The sequence below is a fragment of the Aulonocara sp. 'chitande type north' Nkhata Bay genome, linkage group LG23 (genome assembly GCF_057382095.1).
Source record: "Aulonocara sp. 'chitande type north' Nkhata Bay isolate Kocher_YH1m ecotype deep benthic linkage group LG23, A_spYH_male_GT1.1, whole genome shotgun sequence".
NCBI lineage: Eukaryota > Metazoa > Chordata > Actinopteri > Cichliformes > Cichlidae > Aulonocara > Aulonocara sp. 'chitande type north' Nkhata Bay.
Genome location: NC_141365.1, coordinates 44,730,397 through 44,751,802, shown reverse-complemented (window position 1 = coordinate 44,751,802; position 21,406 = coordinate 44,730,397). Strand labels below are relative to the sequence as shown.

Sequence of the window (21,406 nt, the reverse complement as noted above, 5' to 3'; positions counted from 1 at the left end):
GAAAAAGTCTGGGGTAATTTATCAAGTTGAAAAGCACCTTCATGTGACCTCTCATCAGTAGGAGTAACGCAGCTCAGACAGGTAGGTGGGGTGAGAAAATAGAAGGATTTAAAAATAAATAAAAGAATTTGGAAATGTTTTGACTGCCCACATGTTTCTATATCAGCACTGCCAGTGAATTTTGTCCCCCCTTTCCTTTAGTCTGTGTGTTGTGGCGTCTCCCCGTGCTTTCTTTTCCTTTTCTCCCTCCTTTTACCACCAATACACCAGCAGATGGCCGCGCCTCCCTGAGCTTGGACCTGCTGGAGGTTTCCTCCTGTTACAAGGGAGTTTTTCCTTCGCACTGTTGCTAAGTGCTTGTTCACAGGGAGCCGTGATTGTTAGCATTTCCTCTGTATTAATGTAAACTATTTCAGTCGAGTACAAAATGCTTTGAGGTCACTGTTCTTGTGATTTGGTGCTAAAAAGATGGAGCAGAACTGAAAGTTTCGGGGACTTTGGTGTGTTAGCCTCGTATGTTGACAAAGGGATAAAATTGCATTTTTTGAAACACACTGTTCTTTACAATCACTGCTCATATTTTTTATAATTTCCTTGTTTGCACATGTTATTAATAATCTGGTATCACAGATGTTTGATGTAGACTAAAGCTCGTCTGCGTCATCATCACCTGACTGCCAGCAGGTGTCAGGCTGACTGTGAACTGCCCGTCTCAAATATACAGTGTGTCATGTTTCGGCTGTGTACAGGCAAGAGAAGGACCCAAACGCAAAACTCACCACGCAGGAATAAAACTCAAAAAGCTGCTTTATTGCAGAATGGCACAATAATATAACAAAACTATGACAAAGCGAAACACAGGGCTTAAATACACTGAGGGATAACGAGGGAATGAGACACAGAAGGAGAGCACAGCTGGGAGTAATCAGGCTGGACGAGACAAGGGAAGCAAAACTAGAAACACTCACATGAGACATGGACCTTCAAAATAAAACAGGAAACACACTGAACTCTAAACATGCAAACTTAACAGCAACTGAGAAGACAGAACATAGGGACCAGAAACATGGTATAAAGAGGTCACAGTAGACACAACATTGAACACAGGGAAGCCATATTACAAAGCCAAAGAACTAAACCTATGATAACCATAACTGAAATCTAGGGAAACAGGAAACAGTACAACAAAGGACTCAAAACATAATCCATAATATAAAAACACGAGATCTCTTCAAAATAAAACAGGAAACACGAGAGGCAGACATGACAACATAAGACAACAGACATGAAACACACGAAGGGCAAGGGAGACTTCACAGGGGTTGAAAACACAAGGGGGAGCTAATAAGCAAACGAACATAGGAAACCTAATAAGCTTAAACATACACTATAAACATCAAAAGAACTAAAACTCAAAACACTGGGTCATAAGACCCAGGATCGTGACACAGTGGCTTGCAAAAATATTCGGCCCCCATGAACTTTTCCACATTTTGTCACATTACAGCCACAAACATGAATCAATGTTAGTGGAATTCCACGTGAAAGACCAACACAAAGTGGTGCACACGTGAGAAGTGGAACGAAAATCATACATGATTCCAAACATTTTGTACAAATAAATAACTGCAAAGTGGGGTGTGTGTAATTATTCAGCCCCTGAGTCAATACTTTGTAGAACCAGCTTTTGCTGCAGTTCCAGCTGCCAGTCTTTTAGGGTCTGTCTGTACCAGCTTTGCACATCTACAGACTGAAATCTTTGCACATTCTTCTTTGCAAAACAGCTCCAGCTCAGTCAGATTAGATCAGGGGCGTCAAACTCAATCGCACAGGGGGCCAAAACTCAAGGCACACTTTAGGTCGTGGGCCAAACAAGATAAACATTTATTGAACACACTAAAACAATGTTTTTTTAAACATAAATATGAATAAAAACAGACAGGAATAATATTCCAGACTAAATAAACTTAAAAAAAAAACTTTAAATATTTTGCTCTTCATAAAAATATATCCTGTCAAAATTATGCAAGTTAGAAATATGAACATGCTGCCAAAACCCCCAGAAAAAGCAAAAAAAGCACACACAAGGGCAGTTTCATGTCGGTTACACTTTAACATACGTTTTCAAAAATGTCTTTCCCCGTCGTTGTCCCGTGCATCGATTTAATGTTCAGTATTTCCTCTCCACGGATGAAGATGGCCAGCTGTGCAATGTCCATCATGCAGGGCCGTTGCTAGCCATTTGGGTGCCCTAAGCACAAATGCTTTATGGTTTTTTTAAATCCTCCTTGGACATCCCATTCACTTTGCTGAAATCAAGCAGCACTCCATATTTCTCCTTCACTTGATTCATGGTCTCAAACCTCTCCTGTAGGGAGATTAAAGCAGAGTCCACAACACAATTGAAAAATGTGACCTCAAGCTTTTTAAGGGCATCATGGAGGGGCTCATCAACAGCTTCATATGCAAACTGCCTTTTTGTGCTCCTGAGCCTTTTCTCCTTCAACTGTGGTTCTATGTTCAGGGCCTCACAGAGTTCTTTGGCAGCTGACACAGCCTCATCAAACCCAGACTGTCTGTATTTAGAGAGGTTACTTTTGGCAGTGTCAATGAGCCTGACAGCAACATCGAGCTGCATGGAGCTGGACTGTAGTAACTTGTTCACCTGGTTTGTGATTGTAAGAAGTTCACACCACACGATGGAGCAAATCAAAAATCGAAATGAGGCTACTTCCTCAGCAAGCACTTGAGCCTCCACCTTTGCGACTGCATCACTTACAGCTTCTCTGGCCTCCAGGAGAGCATCCCTCACTTCTTTTGTCTGACTCCGGACAGCAGTTACACTTTGAAGCCTGCTTTCCCATCTAACGTCACTCCAAGATTTAAGTGTCAATTTCACATGTTTTGTTAAAATGGCCCATCGCTGGGTGGCACTGGAAAAGAAATTGAACAACTTCTGCAAATACCCAAAGTAGCCAGTTGCATCTGGAGAGGACTTGGCAGCATCAGCTATGACCAGATTCATCGTGTGAGCTCCACAAGGCACAAACAATGCTCTCGGGTTTAATTGTAGCAGTCTGGCCTGAACACCTTGCTTCTTCCCCTTCATGTTGGCCCCATTGTCATAGGCCTGTCCTCGACAGTTTTCAAATGGAATGCCAAGCTCCTTCAACTTGTCAAGGACAACATTGGACAGGTTAAGGCCAGTTGTTTGCTCCACATTTATATAGCCAAGAAAGTATTCTTTAATATCTGGTTGTGCTTGGAAACAAACAATGCGTACTATGACTGACATTTGTTCAGTGTGACTCACATCTGGAGTACAGTCAAGAATGATGGAGAAGTATTTTGCCAACTGGATTTGCTTCACAATGGCGCGGAATGTTTCTGAAGAGATAATCTGAATTAGTTCGTTCTGTGTCTCAGGGCTGAGGTAATGTGTGTGGGAACCTTCATCTTTTATGTTGGCCAAGTGATTTGCCATTACAAGGTCATATGTTGCCATAAGCTCTACTTCCTTCAAGAAGTTGCCATTGTCCGGCTCATAAAGACAGTCAGAAGAGCCCCTAAAAGACAAATTTCTGGAAGCCAGTGAGAGAGTTATTGAGAGTAATCGTTTGAGAATCTCTCGCCACTTTTTCCTTTCTGCCTCTAGTAAGGTCAACTCCTGTTGATCTATTGCCATGCTTTTCTTTAGCCGTGTGTCCAGTTCTCTCCACTTAAGCATGCACTGTATGTGGTCTTGGCTACACTCATGACCCCTCAAACGGATGTTGATGTTCGACCAGTCACTGAAGCCCTCTGTACTCAGCTTTATATCCTTCACACTGAAAAGCTTACATGCAAAGCAGAACACAGCATTGTTCTGCGGTGAGTACACTAACCAGCTCCGGTGAACCTTTTCTCCATTGGGAAGAATTTTGAACTTAAGGCTAGTGTGAAATGCTCTTCCATCAGGCCCCTTTGGAAAATTAAAATCAGAGCTGACATTAAAAGGACCTCTCCGCACAATTTCAACACGATCAGCATCTACAGTGTGAGCTGGCCAAAGAGCAGGATCGGTTGAAGGGGGCACACATGTCTCCACAGTGTCACTTTCTGATAGTCTCTCAGTGACAGGACTCTCAGTGGTACTTGTGTATGGAACTGTACCTGAACTGGTGGTTGATGGTTCTTGTTCTTCTTGGCTAGGGATTGTTGCAGGGTCTACAATGGCTGGTGGTTGATGTCCAGGGATGGCACTACTACTGGATGGTTCATCCTGTCCTTGAGATCCTCCTTGAACATATTTAAGCATTGACCCTGCATACAAGAGAAAATATTCAGGGATTTTACAGAAATACAATTTTGAATCTACAGTAGGCCTACGAAAGATTGCATTATAAGACTAATAAATTAAGTAAGTCACTGGTACATTTAAAAATTACTAACTATATTTTACATGTATAGATTTTCATAATGGCAAATGGCAATATAAACATGCTGTACATAATTTGATATAAATGCGCAAGTAGGAAATCTATATTACTGGAAGATATAGGTTTCATATTACAGTTTCACCAACAGATGTCGCCCTTGATCTATGAACCTAAAGAAAGACGAGAACTATTTATGTGTTCAGACGTCAGTGGCATAAATAAGATATGCGTCTTTATAGATATCCTGAAATGCAGCAACATACAAAGTAATCTTGTCTAATCTGATAATAATACTTGACTGCATCACTGACCTATCCCAAAGTTAAGGTTAATCAGTAGCATGCATGACGTTAGCCAGCTAGCAACCTGAGGAGGGAAATGCTAGTCTCACGAATCACGATAACGTTAGCAATCGTGACTCACGATTGCTAACGTTATCTGAAAACCGTCAATTGAGTGACCATGATGAGTTGCTTTTAGTAGTCCATTCTATATTCATATCCACAACGTAAACAAACTACCCAACATCAATCATTTGCAACATTTGATAACACAGTATGAACACTGCTAACAGGAGCTATCACAGAGTTGACGGACATGAGCGTGCAAGCAAGGGCTACAATAATGAACTTTTTTTATTATTATTATTTAAACATTGCCTTACCGGCAAGCGACGCCTGAGTTTCATCACGCTTCCTCTTCTTCTTTCTTTTCTCCGCTCCCGACTCCTGTTGCCGTTTCAAGGCCATGTTCAAACAGGTGTTTACCAATTATAGAACAGACCACTGGGAGTGGGGGGGCACCAGGAGGAGACTGGAGACAGGGCACAAAGCAGATTCACCCCTTTTCTCGGGAAAATTGTTTTATGTTGCTTTTGTATTGTTTAACCATATTAATGCATATGATATTTATAGTATTAATATGGTTTACTTTTTTTTTTTACGACCCTGATTTTTTTGGTGCCCTACCGGCCATTTGGTGCCCTACGCAGTGTGCGTTATGTGCGTTTGCGGAGCTACGGCACTGGAGCTGTGTGAGGTCTGTGGTTAGAAGTTTACAGTGTTTGCTCTTTGTGTCATCTGTAATATGCTCTATGGCTTTAAAAAAATGGCCACATGTTTCTGTAGCTGAATTTGTCCATCTCTGACCTTCTGAGGCTGTATTTTCAAACAGGGACGTTCTGACTTTTCTTCACCTTGTACTTCATTCTGCAAATGTTTTATACTCTATTAGAGTTATTACATTATTCTGTTATGCTATAAAATCAACCCCCATATAAGATCGTACTTAAGAAATACATTTAAAAAACCTTCCTGTGCAAATAACCCAAGTTATCTAGAAGAAATAAAAACTGCACCGCAAACCAAACTCAGGTGTTCGACCTGTTGAGCTCGGGAAACTAACTGGTGTTTCATTTTAGTGAGTGCTTTGTTAGATTCCTTCATTTGAACCAAATGAAGTTGATTAAAGTTGATGCATTGATGTGTTTGAAGTGTTTTGTTAGTTGCGATGGATCTCCTGCTGTCTTTTTTCCTCATTATTAAAAGAGGATTTCTTTGAATTTCAAACATCCATTTCCTGTTTATCTGGTCCCGGGTCACAGGTGCAGCAGTCTAAGCAGAGAATCCCAGACCTCCCTAAACAACCACTTCCTCCAGCATATCCAGGACAATACTGAGGCATTCCCAGGCCTGCTGAGAGATATAACCTCTCTAGTGTGTCCTGGGTCTGCCCTGGAGACTCCTCCTCATGGGACATGCCCCAAACACCTCACCCAGGATATTTTTAATGAAAACATCACAAATAAGTCGTCAGGTCTGATGGTCACATTTGTGAGATTCAACCACCATAAAGCAGAGATCACACAGGACACACTGTGTAACCCTCAGCTCAGGTGTGTTCAGGACATTTGCTTGGAAGAAGCCGTCTGTGGATAAATCCTGCTCTCCACCTCAGCTGTCAGGTTTATCCAGAGAACGGCCGTCCTGACTTCCAGCAGCCCCACAGTCCTCGTTTCTAATAAACTGGCATCACTGAAATGAACTGTCTGCCTCGCTGTTCAATAATCTGCTCTTTGCCAATTTCCCAGCAGAACCTTCCACTCATATCAGCATTTTTCTGTGATTCTCACATGAACTAAACATAAAAAGCTGAAGCCAACCTCAGAGTTCCCCGTAGTGAGGAAGAGTTTCCTCTGAGCCACAGCTGAGTTTGATGCGTCCACAAAGGAAGACTGACGGGAGGACAGACTCTGGGAGAAAGGCAGATATTAAAAGATATGAATACAAAGTACGCTGCAACAAACAGGACAGCAGATTATGAAGAGCGGTTAGACCTTCATGTGTCAGTCATTGAAATGTGATCAAAGTTACCTGTTTGACATCCTGATAGAAGAAAATCAGCTTCTTGGATCCGTTTGCAGCAAAGAATTCATGGATCAGACTGAACTGGAAGAATCAGACATTAATGACTCAAAGGTTCAACTCTGAGGAAGGATCACGTCTCTGAACTTACTCTGTCATCAGAGACGATGGCGTCTTCCACCGCCGCCTCCTCCAGGCTGCCGGCGTCGGCCAGCCTGCTCATCAGGTATTTATGTCGGGCATCCAGAGCTGCCCGCCGTTCCTCCTTCACGGCTCTCGCCTGTTTGGCTACTTCTCTCCTCGCCTCATTGGACAGCAGCATCGTCCTTTTACCAGACACCTGGAGAAACATCAGCTCAGTCTACAGACGCAGAGACCAGTGAGAGCTTGGCCCAAACATCTGCAGGTTTCTGAGGACCACGTTTGACCCTGACTGGAGGCATCGATTCTGAGTGTGACTGCCTAAACTGAGCTACTGTCCCCCCTCCACTGAGACGTTGTCCTGTGATGTGTCATGGGGGGAAGTGTTCCTCACGGTTGGACTCGTGAGAAGTTCAGTCAGTTTATTCAAACTTTAAAAAGACGCATTTTCAGTCTCTGGATTTCAGCAGAAACAAATGTGAACACAGCACTTTTTGATTGAGTATAAAAGGATGAAAGAGTCAGTGATTAGTAACATTGTTGCTGACTGATGCTGTTGTAGAGCTGTCTTTGGATCCTCACCTTCCTGGAAGCCTTCCCTGGATTGCTCATATATCATTAACTTGTTTGTGTTCAGTAGAATCAGGTGTTGTGGATGCAGGTCGTAGCTGTGTGAGGCCTGTACAGTCAGCGCTGTGTGAGCGCTGTGTAACGTTAGCTTAGACTTCTTTCTGTTGTTATCATCCTTCAGGTTAATGTTGTTTTCATTATGCATCACAGGAAGTGTGGGTGGCTGTTAGCCTCACAGCTCATGGAGAGTTGCTGCTGCTCTGCCTCCTTTTTGATGTTTCTGCTCTTTGTGGCTTTGTGTTACTTTGTGTCGTGTCTGAAACAAAGTGAGTCCATGTTACTAACTGTAGTCGGCTCTCTGTCTCGTGCACAGCTGACTGTTGTCTGAATGAAAGTGTTTTTGTACTTTGTGTAATCTGTTGGGTCTTTGAGCCCTTTTTAAACAGCATATGAGCCATATGTATGTGTGTATATGAAAGGTTGTTTGTAATACATCAAATTGTTGCTTATTCTAGAGCTGCTGCTGTGCCTGATTGGTCTACTCGCTCGAAACTGAAGGTTGACTTGATTCTTTTGGTTTTTTACATTTTGTCAATAAACCAACTTCTTTATGATTTGAACGGCGTCTCTGACGTGTCACAGGCCTGTCAGCTTTCTTGGTGATTGGTATAGATTTGAGCTTCATGCTCTGGCTGTTGTTGGGTTTTCCTCTTTCATATTAAAGCTTTTGTCCTACATTTGGCTCTAAAGGCTCTAAAGTTTTCTTCATATTCACAAACTGATTCTAAGTAGTTGCATCAGCCAGCTGAAGTCATGTGACTAATGGCTCTCAGCTTCTGTCCTCCTATTCGCCGGTGTCCTTCACCTGTCACACCTGGTCAAGAAAGAGTGAGAATGTTCAGAGCTTTAATGGAAAAGAATATTATTACATATAAAAGGCCTCTAACAAGTATTGTAGTGTTAATCAGGATGAAGTCCATCATGAACACTTCAGAGTGGTTCAGACAGTCAGTGTTTCATCCACAGAGCCTCCAGTCTGCATATCAAAGTATCCTGAGGAATGACAGTGAACCCCGAGTTCCCCTCATTACATTCATGTGTGTGACTGTGAGGAAAAGGTGATTGTATGAACGTGTGTGAGCGAGTGAATGAGGCTTGTATCAGAGTGGAGATAATGTCAGCGGCACAAGCTGCACGCTGCAGGTGTCACATGTGAATCTGTGCATCAGTGTCTGCACCTTTGTGGAGGTGAAGCTCAGGAGGTTTGGATTTGTTCAAAGCTCTGTCTGCTCCATCTTTCTTTCCCTCAGGCCTCTCCAGATCAGGAAGGAGGTCCTGTTCTCCTTCTCCCTCCTGGATTTCTGGATCCAGGGAAGGATCAAAGTCTCTCAGCCCAGCATCAGAGCTTCTGGCTGGGGGAGGACTGGAAGTTTCAGCTGGAGGCTGAGAGCCTGGATCTGCCATCTGAGTCACAATTCAAATATTCTCAGTAATCTCAAAAAGCAACAGAAAGGTGCCATTTTCATGAGCAGTGGGTTATCCAGCAGTTTGATTCATGTCAGCAGCATTTAGTTTGTAACTGCTGACTCACCTCTGGCTGTGTCCTGCTCTCAGGGTCACAGTGGACACTGTACCTTTGACCGAAGCTGCAAAGACAGTCAGCAGGGGTCTGGATGCATTCAGCACCACGTCCTTGTTGGGCAGACACCTTCAGTGACAGGACAGTTTATTATGCTGGTAACGTTAATAAGTCTGATCACCTGTAGAGCTCATTTAAACACATCAGCTGTAGAACATCATGTGTCATGGCGTGTCCAAACTCACAGGCTGCATCCTCCTGAGGACCCGGCCTTCAAGGTCTACGTGGGCCGGGTCCTCCAAAGGTCGGGTAGGCGGGAAGTGAGCGGCTGTGACGGTCTGGCCTTCAGATCCGCGTCACCGCTGTCTCGGTGGAGTTTAATAAACTCAGCCGTCTGCTCCTTGCTGTCTAAAATCTAACAGGACACTGGAGTAAACTCTCGACCGTCTCACACTTCTGTTTAATCACTTTTCTGTTTGACGTTTATTCAGCTGTGTGAAAACTGTAACTTCAGCCAAACCAAACAAACAACCCTGAAAAAAGCCAAACGATAACATTTTTACGTGATCTAAGTGACTTATATATCATGTTTAAACCTGAACAGCCAAAGGCCATGGGGGTCCAAAAACGATGTGCCAGGAGTCCGCTGTTCTCGCCGGCTCTAATGACCCTCGACCTCCCGGTTAGCTATCCAGATGGTGGGTAACAGACGTCTCCAAAAACGTCAGAGCACTTTTGCAAATATGTGATATCTTGACAAACCGAGCAGATATTTGAAGTTTACACTCCTACATTCTCAAACAGGAGCCCCAGCAGAGATGGATGGCTGGCGCGGCTCTCCGGAGCCCCCAGTCAGAGCAGATGCAGGGCCAGCAGGTGTGGAGACCCCTGGCTGAGGCAGCTGAAGCTGTGGGTGGCAGTCAGCCAGCTCAGGATGCCTTTTGGGCTGCAGCAGCATAAAATCCTCAGCAGGCTGGGTAAGCTTGCGTGAGCTCTCTGTGGAGGCTGTTGCAGCTGAGATGGCTCACCCGAGCGGTGCAAACTTAGTTACCTTCAAGGCTCCAGAGTCAGCTGAGGTCAGCAGCTCAGCCTCTGGGGAGGTTACAATCCCTGGAACAGCCAGGTCTCTACAACCAGAAACAGTCTTTGCGTGTGCAGCTTCAGAACCAGACTTGAAGTTCCAGTTAGTGTCCGATGTCCCAGAAACACTCAGGTGCTCACTGAGCAATCTCTTGAGGCCAACACTCAGAAAATCAAACCGTCTTTGAGCCTTTGTGGGAACATTTATCGTCTGTGCTGGAAAGGTGGAAACATCTGGGAGATGCAGCCTTAACACACTGGGCTTCACAAGTCCTTGGAGGCAGCTCACTAAACTCAGGGATGCAGACAAAATCAGCACTTGCAGGAACACAATGTGCACAATGAGCTTGGAAGCATAAACTGAGTTTTCCTCACTGACTGTTTCAGACAGGATTGTGGGAGCAACACAAAAAGCAGCTTCAGCTGGAAACACACAGTTTAGTGTCTTTGCTGCTCGCTTTAAGTCACAATAAACAGGAAACTCATTGTGTCTCATGTCAGAATCCCTCATATACAGGACAGGAAGAGGCGGAGCTTATTTCCTGCAGGGAGCGGTTAGCAGTCTGTGTCTTTCTCATTTCTGACTCCTAAAGAGCTGAAAAACACAGGCTGTTATTGGCTGGCTGACACTGGGATTAATGTCCTTGAAGCCAGCAGTCTTTAATGTCCAGGTTCAGAACGGGCAGGTGAAAAACAGTCCTTTATGTCCTCTGATGTTCAATAAACTGTCCTGATTACTGAGGGAGCAGAGAAAGTGTCTCCATCACTCACCACAGCTGGATGCTCTGAAATCCTGGAATCCAGCTGTGGAGAGGAGCGCCGGCGGCGTGGACGCAGTTTAGTAATCAGGGAACGGGACAGGAGGGAAACACAGCTGGGACCAATTACACACACGAGACAGGAAACAGTAACACGGGACTGTCAAAGTAAAACAGGAAACACAGAGTCCAAAGTAAGGAGACGTGGGACACAGTGAAGACACAGAAACAGAAACCAGAACTATAATCACAAAACAAACTCAGAAACATAAAGAGTGAATCAGCTGATTCAGTGTTTGTGACAAAAACATGGATCCTGGTTAATAACTTTTATTTGTTTGTTTCTGTATTATTTTGTGTATCGTTCTTATGAGCTGTTGTTTTGTCAGTGAAATATTATTTCATTGTTTTAAGCTTTTTGTTGACTTTGAAGTGCTTAAGTTGATATTTTTGAACATTTAATTTGTTCGATTATTGTCGAGTCGATAAAACTGTCAAACGCACAGCTGCTTCCAGCATGGCCGGAGGAGAGGTGGCCGAGCAGACGCACAACACACACAGCTCACAGGTTTGCATTTCTAGATATTGCAGATGTTGCAGAAATTGAGAGTAAAGAACTCAGAGATCCAGCGCTGTCTCCTGCCCCTTATTTATACACCACAACACAACGACAGGCGTAACTCACACAAACGGGTAACATGAGGCTCAGATGCTTTGGACGTGTTCACATATACTGGACACAGAATGATGAAGATGGAGCTGCAGGAAGGAGGAAAAGAGGAAAAACACAGAAAAGATTCACAGATGTGGTGAAAAAGGACACGACAGCTTCTGTTTGTTAGTTTGGTTTTTCTTTATTTGGTAAAGATTCAGAAATAAAGAGAAGATCACATGTTGGAATATTATATTAACGTTCTGTAATTACAACAAGTTGTAAAATCTTTCCAGAGTGAGACAGAGACTGTGCAGAGACTGTAGAAGGACAGAGCAGCAGCAGAGCAGTCCAGATACACTGATGATCCTCTGTCAGATCCAGAGGGACACACAGGGCTGATGCTGGACTCTACATTGTGTCTGACAGTGGAGCTGTTCTCAGAGCAGTTCACTCTGCAGCACTGACAGTCATCTGCACTTCATTCCTCTGTCAGTCACTGCTGGATGAAGCTCTCCTCTCCACCTCCCAGTAACATGGCCCAGTCAGAGCGTCTCTACACACAAGCTGCTGCTGCTTCAACCTCTCTGGATCATCAGGACACAGCTGCTCCTCTCTCAGCACACACACCGTCCTGTTTACCATCATCAGCTCCACCTGCAGAGAGAAGGAGGAAGAGCAGAGGAGATAAACGAGTGTTTCCAGAGACTCTTCATCAGCTGTCAGTCAGTGATGCAGCACATCCAGTATAAAGAGCAGCAGGGACGTCAGTGCTGGGACTGTACTAGGACTCATTGTTGCTTCACTTTTTCTAATCTTTGGATTTTTATTGAAGTTGCTGAAAATGTTTTTCCCTCCTAGTTTGAGTTTGGACTTTCATTCATTAGAAGAACCTTGGTGTGTCCACTCTGAGCTCTGTAGGAACCCCAACAACAAGCCCAACAATCCAGATGGACGGTTCCAGCTGTTAACTGGAGGAATTCCATCCAAACATCTGCTCTCACTAAATTCTTCCTCACCTACAGACTGTGTTCTTCACTGCTTTAAACTTGGAAATCAATGCAGTCATTGGTCTCCGTGCTGCTTTGTTCAGAGAGCTGATTGGCTGTTGACAGTGTTTGATCAGAGCGTGTCAGCCGTTACTATGGTGACCATAAAGGTGAGAAACAGGAAGTGTTTGTGTCCAATCCTGAAGCCTGTCACCGTTCTCCTCTCACAGCTTCACTGAGAAGCTGCAGCTTTACAGGAAACACTGGATCTTTGTTTCATACTGACTGTGTTTAGTACAATACTGCTGACAGCACCACCCACTCACTCCATCACTCTACTTACTCCAGAGTCTCCAGTCTGTAGTCTGGACTCTTCTTAAGATCAGACAGCTGCTTCACATCTGGATCCTGCAGGTTGTTGTTGAAGCTCAGGTCCAGCTCTCTCAGATGGGAGGGGTTGGACTTCAGTGCTGCTGCCAGATAATCACAGCTGATCTCTGACAAACCACAGTAACTCAATCTGTATAAAGAATGAAAGATGTAAGTTTATTAGACAAAGTGCTTGAAATCATTCAGTGTTTCATCATCTGTTCAGAGCTGAAGAAGGTTCAGAATGTAGAAGTTTAGAAAATGGAAACTCCAAACAGCTGAAGCCAACAGGAAGCAGCTTCAAACAGGAAACTGTGCAGAGTTTCAGACTATATGTCCTGATGCAGCCAGTTGGATTTTGGAGATTTGAATCTCTGTTCTGTGACTAAGTCCTTGAATCATTTCTTCCAGTTGGTCCAACAAGACAGACTAAGTATTGGACATGTGTTGTGGCTCCATCAGGGGAGCTTCTAAATGTGATGTGATGGCCCCTCTGGGTCTGTCAGGTCACAGCACTGAAGAGAGCTCAAACTGGGCACACAGTTGTTCCAGTCTGGACCAAAGACTATACTGGGACTGAGGGACTGCTTTGACTGCACCCACTGGGACTTTTTAAAGGCTCATGTTCTCACTTAGATCATCGATTTCTACTGACATTTCTTTCTGGGAAAAATGGGGATTACTTTGGAAACAGGAAGTATTTTCCCCAATAAGCAGCCCTGGATTAGTAAATCACTCCAACATGTTCTCAGGCAGAAGAAGCTGTCTTGTTATGAGGGAGAGAAGAAAAAGATTGAGGCACAGAAACCTGTTGAAAGAGAGATAAAGCAGCTAAAATCAGGTGTAAAAGTAAAGCAGAGGATGAGCTGAATAAAGGACACTCAAGGCTGGCTTGGAAAGGAATGAAGTCCATGGTGGGGATGCAGAACAAGGAGCAAAGATGAATGTGATGCTGAATCAGCAGAAGACTTGGACTCATTTGATTCCAGCTTTGATATCATTGATTTCAATGAAGAGCTTTGTGATTGTAGCAAAGGGCTGGTAGCTCTGAGAGTCCCACTGATGAGGTGTTTGTGTGGAAATCTCTTAGTGGGACCAAAGAGAGAAAAAGCCCTGGTCCTGATGCTGTGGGAGGGAAATGATTGAAGTGTGCTGTGAGGAAGTGACTGGGAGATTTTCACACATTTTCCAGTCCTCCTTGGAACAACAGGAAGTTCCCAGCATATGGAAACAAAGGTTAAGTGTCCTATGGCACTCAGTGATGATGGTGCTGTGGCCCCACCACCTCCACCTCTTTGTAAAGGAACTAACTGTAATCTGAAGCTTCAAATGGAACTAAGACTTCCTCCACTAGGTGGCAGTGTCTGATGAGAAAGTGTTAGTGGAGCTGGCCTGGAGTCAGAAACAGGAAGATGCAGGATTTGGGCTGAAATGGGCAAAAGTGGTTAGCACTAGTGCCTTAGAGCAAGAAGGTTGTAGGTTGAAGCTTGTTGGTCAGCTGGGCCTTTCTGTGGAGGTTGGATGTTCTCCCACAGTCCAATGAAATGCTGCTTAGGTTCATTGGTGCTTCTACATTGGCTGTAGGTGTGGATGTGAGGGAGTGCTTCTCTGTCGCTCTCTGTTGGCCCTGTGATGGACTGCTCACCTGTGCAGGTGGACCACGCCTCTTGCCCTATGACAGCTAGGGCACAGGCTGCAGCCCTGTGAGCCTAAGCTGAATAAACAGTTAGCAAAAATGATCCATAGATGGCCTGAAATCCCCCAGTTAGCAGTTTGGTAGATAGCTATGACATGCTAATCCCATCCAGCAGCTGTATTCTACCTGTAAGCTGATCCCTGCTGAGCCAAAGCACTTTTTCATATACAAATTACAACCTTTAATAGAAACCTATTGGTCAGCATCTTATTAGCCTGCTGTTAGCTTCATTCCACAGAAAACTGAGAGAAACTAACAGAGTTGATAAAGAATAAAGAGAAATGTGCTGATTTAAAGCCTTTGAAGTGCTTCAGATGATCTCTGTCCACTTCTGTCCACTCATTCATTCATGTAAGCTTTCTAATGCAGCTTTGATCTTCACAGTCTGCTTGATGAAACTCATTCTAACCCTGAATGTCAGAGTGTTCCTCCTTCTCTTTCCCATCATTCATGCTGGCAGTGGAGGAGATTTGGATGTTGGACTGTGTTTTGGATGATGTGTGTATGTTTGTGTTGGACTGCTGTCTGTAAAGCAAACGCACATTTTGCTTTGGATTTCAGTGTCACACAGACTTTAAGGTGCAATGAAGAGTTTGAGAGTTTCACAGTGAATTTTCCAGTGGAGGATTTTTCTTCTTCTTTGAAGGTTTGAAATGTGAACATTGTTCTGCTGCAGTCAATGGACTAAACCAGAGAAGAAGAAAACAGACTTTACCATGAAGATCCTCAGTGTGGATCAGTATAATATCAGCCTGATGTCTGCAGTTTAGTGTCAGCACAACTTTCACATCATATTCATCTCAGCACAACTAAAACATGCTGACTGACCTCAGAGTTTCAAGTTTACATCCTGGACTCTCCAGGAAACCACACAGATGCTTCACTCCTGGATCCTGCAGCTTGTTGTTGATGCTCAGGTCCAGCTGTCTCAGATGGGAGGGGTTGGACTTCAGTGCTGCTGCCAGATAATCACAGCTGATCTCTGACAAACCACAGCTCCACAATCTGTATAAAGAATGAAAGATGTAAGTTTATTAGACAAAGTGCTTGAAATCATTCAGTGTTTCATCATCTGTTCAGAGCTGAAGAAGGTTCAGAATGTAGAAGTTTAGAAAATGGAAACTCCAAACAGCTGAAGCCAACAGGAAGCAGCTTCAAACAAACACAACAAGAGAAAAAACTCTGAATGTTTCACATTAAAGTCGTACATTTCTCATAAAAACAGGACGAAGACTTGAAAAAGTCGTGTTTTTCCTTCCAGGAACCACATGGCTTCACTTTTAAAGGTGAAGTGTGACAGAAATGGACATATTGAAATCAATGATATCAAAGCTGGAATCAAATGAGTCCAAGTCTTCTGCTGATTCAGCATCACATTCATCTTTGCTCCTTGTTCTGCATCCCCACCATAAATATAAAGGGGCAAAACTCACATTTTCCAAAATCCTCTTTAAGCTTCGAGAATAAAGGAAGATAGTTTTATACAAGTCTTTGTGGTTTTTTGTCTCTTTAATGGATTGAAGAAGCTCCAGTTTTAGAGCAGTAGGATCCACATCACGCGCGTCTGTTGAGTCTGCTCTTCAGCGGCCGTAGAGCTGGACGCTGCCCTTTGGCCATCATTGATACTCTCGCCCGAGATCGCACCGGGGCTAAAATATTCACCTGCTCAGCTGTTTTTGATCAGTTTGAGCCTGTGTGGTTTGATCAGGTGGAGGAACGATGTGATGCTATAAAGACATCATCTTGTCCAAATGATGTTGTTCCAACACGTGTTTAAAAAGATTTTAAAGGTTGTCGGTTCCGACATCTAAGCGATTTTTAACAGCAGTCTTAGTTCAGGTGTTGTACAGCCTGTTTGAAACATGCTGTTGTACAGCCTGTACTAAAAACCTGATCTGGATCCTCTGTCCGCTCAAACTTCAGGCCTATTTCAAAGCTTCCCTTCCTGTCGAAGATTTTGTAAAAGATTATATTTGTTCAGCTGCAATCTGTTGTAAAGGTTTCAGTCTGGTTTTAAAGCTCTTCACAGCACTGAAACTGCACTTTGAAAAGTTCTTAATGATCTTTTATCAGCCACTGATCAGGAGACTCCGCTGTGCTTTTGGATCTGACCGCTGCCTTGACCACAGCATCTTGACCTCACCATTGGAGCATGGCGGCATCAAGGGCGCTCTATTAGACTGGTTCAGCTCTTTTATTAAATCGCATTATTACATTTGGGGCTTATATTTGACGGCAATGTGACCTTTGAAAAACAGCTGAGCTCAGTTGTACAGCGGTCTTTCTTCAAACTGAGGCTTTTATCTAAGGTGAGATCATTTCTATCTTTTAAAAACCTTGAACGGACGATCCACGTTTTCATGACGTCCCAGCTGGATTATTGTAACTCCTTATATGTTGGAGTTAGTGGGACCTGCCTGGCAAGACTGCAGCTGGTCCAGAAAGCTGCAGCTCGTCTTCTGACACAAGCTCAAAGACATTTATCGTCCCAACAACCACATATACGCTGGTCCCTCGCTGTAACACAGTTCACCTTTGGCGGCCTCGCTGTTTCGCTGATCTTTTTTGTGCAATTTTGCATGCTTTTGTTTTGTACAGCGCGTTGTGCTCTGCGTCCTGATTGGCTGTAGACCATTGTCAGCCAATCTCGTGCCGTGTCTCCTGTACAGTACAGAATGTGTTCAAATTTACAGCAGTGTGACTCTGCAGTGCTGCACTGTATGTTTGTACGTTTTGTCCCAACAAACAACAATGATGACGAGACGTTTTGCACCTGTGGTAGCAGCCAAAGGCAGAGGAAGATGCTGACCATCATAGTTTCAACAAGGAGGCAAAAAGGTTGTAACTGTCCACAACAAGAACATCGTAAGGATGGAGTCAGCTTTGGCTTTGTGGCTCAGTGACCGCAGGAAAAAGAACATCGTGCTGGACACCAACATTATCTGCAGAAAAACTCAAAAGCTTTATGAAACTTTACCTGACAGCGAGGAGCCCAGGCCATGGACGAGTGCTCCTCACACAGAACCAAGCTCATTTAATGCCAGCAAAGGCTGATTTGACACGTTTCAGAAACACTTTGCTTTCACTCTTTAATAATGAACTTATTTTTCTATGAAGGTTTGAACTTTGTTTAAACAAGAGAGAAAAGTGTGAAAATGTTCATGCCTGTCTGAGAAAAGTGTAGAAAGTGTGCAGTGAGGGTTTAACTGCCTTAAAACTTCTATAATACTTGTAAAACATAAAGCTGCTACTTCATTCTGAGACTTATTTTTAGAACGTAACTCGATAAACGAGCGACCGCAGTACTGTATTGTGTTTATTTTGAAAACTCTCAACAGGATCTTCAGATTTATTTTGAAAGCTTTATCTGGAAAACACAAACACATAAGCAGGAAACAAAGAGCGTGATATGAAACGATAGACGTTTTCATATGGTCATCATATATACATCGTTCTATCGAACAGCCCCAGCTCCTGCTGTCAGTCTCTGTAAATCTGCTCTGAAAACACATTTGTATTCACTGGCTTTTAATACAGCATGAGAGTTATTTGATATTTGATGTGTGATATTAATATTAGGAGTTATTTTAATAGTTATTTTGGATTCTTGTACAGCACTGTGGTCAACGCTGCTGCTGTAATTAATGTGCTATAAACACATAAACAATCTGCAGTTAAACATCCAAAACTAAAGATGTGATCGCTGCCTTTAGAAAATGTGCTGATGCACAAGATATCAGCTCCATTAAGGTGGAATGTGGCCGTGTTAGAAACATGTTGGAAGAAGTTTGAAGCTGAAACTGTGAAGCTGAGAGTGAAAGAGCTCCAGCGTCTGTCACAGGAAACTTTCTTATTTCCACACTGATGAAAGCATCAAGCTTTGATTTCCTGCTGCTTTTATTGAGTCACACTGTGAAACTGAGCCACAGCTGAACCAGCATCCCTGTACAGCAGACACTTACAGCGCTTGGCTGCTTCCATTGGACCCTCTGCACAGAGCTTCAGTTTCCTCTTCTGGTCCCAAAGTGCAGAACAACAAGGTTTCAAACAGCTTCGTTCCAGCAGCATCAGCCACAGACATGCATAGAGAATCCTTTGGTTGTGTTGTGTGTTTGCATATCTGCTGTGTTGCTTTGTGAGGATGGATCATCTCCTGCAGCTCCAGATAAACAAGCTGGACCTGAACCTGGTAGCTTCACTTAGAAGACACTTGTGACGGGAACGTGTGAGAAGTTTTGTGCAGACAAGTGTGGATTTAGAGTGTGGGACGAGCTCTCCACAGTCTTTGTGGAGATCCACATTCTGCATACTGCCTGTGAGAAGCTGCAGACATTTGTCCTCCAAATCCACTGAGCAGCTGCTCGTGGTGGTATTAGCTTCATGTGTGCGTGTTAGCATGAAGCCTCGGTCACACTCTGCTGTGGACACGGTCACGGACAGCTGGACGCCTGATGGACGAGTCGTCCGTCCTGTTAAACTTCTTTGAGCATGAGAATAGCATAAGAAGCTCAGTGGACACTGTTCAGTGTTTTAACTCTCGCTTTCTGATGGGTTTAGATTTTATTATTGTCATTTGTATTAGGAAATATTTAACCATATATTCTTAGAGGTGTATAATCAATTGTGTAGTGATAGGATGTGTGATCTTTAGCAGGCTGCAGGGGCTTGGTGTGTATTCCACACTGGAATGCACACCCACATCCTGGGAGCACGAGAGAGGTCGTACCTTCTCTTATTGTTTTATGGCAGGATTAACGTAGCTACGTCTGTTCTAGTCTAAGTGCTTTTTGTTTAGATGAACTGCTGGACTTCCTCACCATGTTATCTAGGGTGAACCATCTAGGGTGAAGGGGGGTCTACCCTCTTCCTGACCAAGGATGTTATATGACCCTTTGATCAGCAGTACCCCACACACACACACACACACACACACACACACACACACACACACACACACACACACACACACACACACACACACACACACACAGTATTCTTTGTTCACATGTATACCTATGTGAGATGCTATATGTTAATGACCCTATGCATATTCATGTAACCACAATAAAAGGAGTGCTATGGGGAGCCTGGCTGAGAGTCTGATGGTGGTCAAGTGGTGGAACGACGCTTGGCTCCAGCCAGGTCTCCCTCATGCATGAGTAAACCAGAGAACTTTGGTGCCTTGTGTCTTGCTTTTTGCTGCGTAGCAGATTGTCCTTAACGTTCCAGTGGATAGGTTCAAACTACAAACCTATCATTAATTGGTCCTTCGAGAGCCGGATCCCTGGAGTCGACATTCACCGAGGGGAAAAGAGACACGCCGACAGACTGACGTCAGCCAGGACTTATAGAGGTCCTGCAGCAAAGTCCCGAGGCGTGAGAATTCGTCATCGAGCCGGTGGATTAGCCGTCTGTTTTTTCTCCTCGATGGATGACGATTGACGGGATTCGGGACTGATGCTACTCACAATAAGCAACACCAAGTAGGTATGTGAAAAATCTAAGCCACTGTGTGAGGCTGAGTTGTAAAGTCTTTATCACTGTGTGCGATAAAGCGTGTAGTCACTGTGTGCGACTATTCTTTGCCGCTGTGTGCAGCAAAGCGCGCATCCACTGTGTGAGGTTGCGTTGAAAGTCTTTATCACTGTGTGCGATAAAGCGCGTGATCACTGCTATGTAAGTCTTTGCCACTGTGCGACAAAGCACGCAGTCACTGTGTGAGACTGCGTTGAGACAATAGGCCTAATTTTTGTTGTTTGTGTGTGAGGATATTTTTTGTTGTTGTTGTTGTTGTGTGAGTGTGTGCGGAGCAGAACACGTGGTCTGTGACGTCGGCAGCTGTTGTTGTTATTATGGGTTCCCAAGCAACCAAGAGTGTGTCAGAGGGTGACGAGAAGTTTATGGTGAAATTCGCTCCCGGTAGCGCAAAGTATTTAGGACATTGGCGCAAGAAATATGATTTTGAAGGTAAATTGGTTGTAGGACAATGTCAAATGTTAGTAGACCAGTTGACAGTGAAAGCAGCTTGTGCGACAGGGAAATTGAAACAGGAGAGAGAGTTACAAGTGGCGTCCGCTAAATTGTGGTTAGAACAGGCGCAGAAGAGACAGGAGGCAGTGACTATATATACTGACAGTCAGTATGCATATGCTACACTTCATTTCTTTGCCGCTCAGTGGTCAAGACGAGGCATGACAACATCAACAGGTAAACCTGTGGAGCATGCGACATTGTTGCAGGCCCTGTTGAAAGCAGTCTTACTGCCTAGTAAAGTTGCGGTTTGTAAATGTGCAGCACACACACGTGGCACTGACCCCATTGTACTAGGCAACGCCTTTGCAGATAAAATTGCAAAGGAAGCGGCCCTTGGAACACATGGGGTTCATGTTCTGGCGTCACAGGAGCAAACTACGCCCATCACACATGATGTGTTAGCAGACATGCAGTCACACTCACCTCCAGCTGAGAAGCAGCTGTGGCTCACTAAAGGAGCAAGCCTGCGAGGTGATGTCTACTATCTTTGTGATAAACCTATATTGCCTAAGAACCTATATAGGACTGCTGCAAGTTTGAGCCACGGGCTCTGCCATGTCTCGACAGCTGGGATGGTGGCAGCAGTCGAACGGCAGTTTTTCACACTGGGATTCAATGCTTATTCAAAACATTTTTGTAAAGCATGTTTAATATGTTGTAAACATAATGCTCAGGGAAACCTCAGACCTAGGAGAGGAAAGTTTCCCAGACCCAGCTACCCATTTGAAGTAATCCATATGGATTTCATTGAGTTGTCT

General features: G+C 44.0%; 2 protein-coding genes and 1 long non-coding RNA gene across 5 annotated transcripts in view; all 3 read right to left on the bottom strand.

Moving 5' to 3' along the window:
- The window catches only part of LOC147302735 (protein NLRC3-like), a 330,634-nt gene that overhangs the window by 203,779 nt on the left and 105,449 nt on the right, over positions 1 to 21,406 (bottom strand). Inside the window, exon 9 of one of the 3 annotated variants that reach the window (XM_086284382.1) lies at positions 15,425 to 15,620. The exons of the other annotated variants lie outside the window; for them this stretch is intronic. Coding sequence (XP_086140508.1) covers positions 15,425 to 15,620 — 196 coding nt within the window. Of the gene's footprint in view, positions 1 to 15,424; positions 15,621 to 21,406 lie in introns of those variants that run through there. 3 annotated transcript variants of the gene reach the window in all.
- LOC147302741 (uncharacterized) lies at positions 2,282 to 5,157 on the bottom strand. The gene is made up of 3 exons (XR_015127336.1): positions 5,083 to 5,157; positions 4,153 to 4,302; positions 2,282 to 2,368 (listed from the first exon to the last, which is right to left on the bottom strand). It is a non-coding gene; the product is annotated as an uncharacterized LOC147302741 (long non-coding RNA).
- Positions 6,526 to 7,133, bottom strand: LOC147302740 (dynein axonemal heavy chain 5-like). The gene is made up of 3 exons (XM_086284562.1): positions 6,933 to 7,133; positions 6,791 to 6,865; positions 6,526 to 6,669 (listed from the first exon to the last, which is right to left on the bottom strand). Exons 1-3 carry the CDS (start codon positions 7,131 to 7,133, stop codon positions 6,526 to 6,528), a joined length of 420 nt encoding a protein of 139 aa, XP_086140688.1.

Coding starts and splice junctions, on each gene's coding strand:
- LOC147302740 (XM_086284562.1), bottom strand. CDS start 7,133: ATGTTTCTCCAGGTGTCTGGTAAAAGGACGATGCTGCTGTCCAATGAG. Junction 6,866..6,932: donor CCATCGTCTCTGATGACAGA/GTAAGTTCAGAG, acceptor TGATTCTTCCAG/TTCAGTCTGATCCATGAATT. Junction 6,670..6,790: donor TCTATCAGGATGTCAAACAG/GTAACTTTGATC, acceptor CCTTTCTCCCAG/AGTCTGTCCTCCCGTCAGTC.